General features: G+C 36.5%; 1 protein-coding gene across 1 annotated transcript; it reads left to right on the plus strand.

Moving 5' to 3' along the window:
- Positions 1-1,234: 1,234 nt before the first annotated feature.
- Positions 1,235-2,102, plus strand: LOC114193717 (small polypeptide DEVIL 11-like). Its single transcript, XM_028083618.2, has one exon. The coding sequence runs from the start codon at positions 1,390-1,392 to the stop codon at positions 1,636-1,638; it is 249 nt and encodes an 82-aa protein (XP_027939419.1). The 5' UTR covers positions 1,235-1,389; the 3' UTR covers positions 1,639-2,102.
- The last annotated feature ends 1,457 nt before the right edge of the window (positions 2,103-3,559 follow it).

The following is a 3,559-nucleotide window of genomic DNA, read 5'->3' on the forward strand; positions in this document are numbered from 1 at the left end:
TTATGTTATGAAAATCATCACCTATTTTATGTTTTAAGAATAATTATTTGACCATTATTTAACCATTGATAACATAAACATCAACGATTTTATAATATGAAAATGCATAATTTGGAGAACATTGATTTTCAAGGTTACTTAATTAAAATTTAACTAAAGATTTACGTTTGAGAAAAGATAAGTATTGGAATAGTATGTTTTATTGGAACGTGAAAAACTACTACAATAAGCGTTTCAAACACGCTATTAAAATGAAATACGACACCTTTTTTTCCCATAAAACTAAAAAGGGAGTGAGATTTTGTGAGTAAAAATTGAGATGGTTTTATGACGAAGAAAACAAAAGGGATAGAGATAGTTTTGTTGAGGAGGTTATAGGAAAGAAGAAGTGTTAAGAGAAAAAATAAAGCTTGACACGATTTTCAACTAGAATCTGGTTGTCACCTCAGCACTAATATGATGTGCATTTGGTTTTGTAAAAGAGCCAAATAACACAAAGGAGCATAAATAAGGTGTTGTCCTAAAAAAGAGATATGAGGCAAGATTCCTAAATTCCACTGAGAAAATGACAATCCCTTTTGAAGAAAAAAACATAGGCTTTGTAACAGACAAGAGAGCTTTATCCATCCACAGTAGAAGTAAAAGTGGGTTCCAGATCACATAGGTAAAATTAGTGAACAGCAACATAAACAAACACTCTTGGTCCCCCACCTCCTAGAATCTCTTCTGCATTGGGGCACTTGTAGCCTACAAAGGAAAATCAAATAATGCTCTTTTTCACCACCAAGCTTTCCCAATCACTTCACTTTTTCACTCTTTAAAACTTTCACTCCCATTTTCATCCTCTGTCAAAACCCCTCCCACATCCTGACAAACTTTCCTCTCAGTTTCAGACTCTCACCACATTCACACACAATTTTACAGTTACCTACACTTACCTTACCTCACTCCTATTCTCTCTATATTTTTCTTTCTCTTTCCCTACCAAAATCAACAAAGTATCAGTCTAAGATTTCCTGCATTCAATTTCCGCTCTCCCTTTCACCACTGACGTGGGCATTGGGAACCCACCTCACTATAATAATACTTTTCATAACCAACCTTTTATTTAATAATAAAAAAGTCATTTCCCAATATTTACCATTAAAAAAAAAAACTAAGGGTGGGGCTCTCTAGGCAAAGGAAGAACCAGGTGACACACACTGCCACACACATGAGACCCCCCCTCATCAGCTACCCCTTTTTTCAATCTAACCCCTTATAAATACTCACCCTCCCCTTCCTCTCTTCCTCAGTGATTCAGTCTCTCAGTAAATTAATTCACACCCCACAAGCTAAAGTTTCTTCCTTTCCCTCTCCTCTGTTTCCACCAAAGAAAAAACCCCATCCATGGCTTCTTCTGTATCCACCACACCCACTCTCTACTTCGACGACAAGTGGAAGCTGTCCAAGAAAGAAGGATCCACCAGAAGCAGGTCCTCCACCACCACCCCTTTCATCAAGAATTCCTCCTCGCAGAGAAGGTGCGCGTTTGCGAGCAAGTGTGCCAGGCTCGTCAAGGAGCAGAGGGCGCGCTTCTACATCATGAGGCGCTGCGTCACAATGCTCATATGCTGGCGTGACTACAGCGATTCCTGAAGACAAGAACAAAAGGGTTTGCGAGGGAGACACAATGGGTTGCTGAGAGGGCATAAAGCCCTCTCTTTTTGAGTCCCCTTAGTCTTTTTTTTTTTTTTCTTTTTTTTCTTTCGCTTTAGATCAGATCCCTTTTCAGTGTTGCGGAGGCCGCTTCAGATATACCTGTACATAAAAAAAATTGTTTCTCTTGGCTAGAAATTTTGAATTTTGTTTTGCTTTTTTTAAGGTTGTTGTTCCGAGAACCCCCGTCAATGGAGGGTATCAGTCATGTTTGGTGTTTACCCTTGTGCTGTCTGAGAAAGAACTACTACTGATAGAGGAGACATATGTTTAGATTGGAGAGATTAATTGAAATATATGATATAGCTTAGAGAGATAAAAAAAAAAAATTCTGCTTTTTTTTTTTATATTTAGTTTTTTGTGATGCTCCTCTTAAATACAATTTCTCATCTTTTTAGGCTTTCGATTCAGTTTCCGTTTGTGGGTGTTGTTTGTTTGTCTTTGGGATTGAGGAAGAAGTGATGGGTGGTGCGTGTTTGATTGAGAGATCTTAAAAATCTCTGAGATTCCCTTCGAACCATTGCAGCTGCTGGTGGTGAGATGAGGTAAGCTATAGGGTCTCTACTGTGTAGATCTAAACGTGCTTAGGCTGACGCAACATCGGGCTTTGTTTAATCTTTTTCCGCAATTAATTTCACGACAACGAAACCATCGAAGTTAAGAACTGTTATCACTTCTAATCACAATCGTAAACGGACATCATTAAACTCGATCGGTTTCACAAACATTCATTGGAACTGACAGAAAAAAAAAATGTAGAAAGTGAGGGTGGTGATGATAAGGTTGTTTTGGCAGGATTGTTAATGAAAAATTGCGAATGACGAAAGTGTCCTGAATGTGCTAGGTTGAGTTGAGTTGTTTGACCAGTGGATGGACCACTTTGACCCTATAATGTTGGTCAGGAGGTATTTTTGGTGTGTTATTCTTTTTCCTCGTCCTGATCCTTAGCACAACGTGCGTTGCTTTATTATTTAGAGGGTACATTGGACCAAGAATTTATTGAGGGTGTGGTGAATTTGAATTGCTTGGCCTTGGGAATGAACCATTGCTTCATTAACCAATTTGGGTCATTTCTTTGATCAAAATAATGCCCTTTTCTTTGGCGTCTAACTACACAAAAACATCCACATGCGGTAAACCTTTGTGCAGTAAAAAGTTATAGAGTTTGTTTGTCCTAATAAAAGTGTAAAACTCTTTTTATTTTTATTTTCCTTTTCATCATGGCTTTGGGAATGGCAGGCTGGCAGGAAGTGGCATGGATGATGAGTTGTTGACAATGGCAACACAAACACACCCCAAACATCAACTCTCACGCAAACACCTTACTCTATCACACACGCATAAATTATTATATTAATTAATACCCACTCTCGCTCTTTTTTTTTTTCTTTCAAAAACATTAATAGCATTAAATAAATGAGACTTCGTTTTTTTCGTTTGTTTTCCTCTCCTTAAAAACTTATATTAAATTTGTTTTGAATTGTAATTTATGGTTGAGTAATAATGTAAAATTCTTTTACATAGCATCATGCTCTGTTCTTCTCTTTACATTAACTACTTTGAAAGTCATATAAATTTAAATTTGTCATTTGACTTTATCCTGTTCTACCCAACTGCTTATTAACGAGAACCATCATTTTTCTATTTCGTGTTCGGTACTAAGATGACGTACGTAACCTCACCTTAATTATGTTATGTGTGAAAATGAATGAAATGAAATCATGTGAACTATTATCAATTAAGATGAGATAGGAGCATTTGGTTAATATAAGGTATAGTTTATAAAAGAAGCTTTGAATACGAAATATATCCACATTTTTTTTTTAAAATGTTGTTTTATTTATTTAGAATCTGCTTTGCA

The sequence above is a fragment of the Vigna unguiculata genome, chromosome 8, assembly GCF_037176805.1.
Source record: "Vigna unguiculata cultivar grain cowpea cultivar isolate G323 ecotype 2 chromosome 8, ASM3717680v1, whole genome shotgun sequence".
Taxonomy (NCBI): Eukaryota; Viridiplantae; Streptophyta; class Magnoliopsida; order Fabales; family Fabaceae; genus Vigna; species Vigna unguiculata.

Coding starts and splice junctions, on each gene's coding strand:
- LOC114193717 (XM_028083618.2), top strand. CDS start 1,390: ATGGCTTCTTCTGTATCCACCACACCCACTCTCTACTTCGACGACAAG.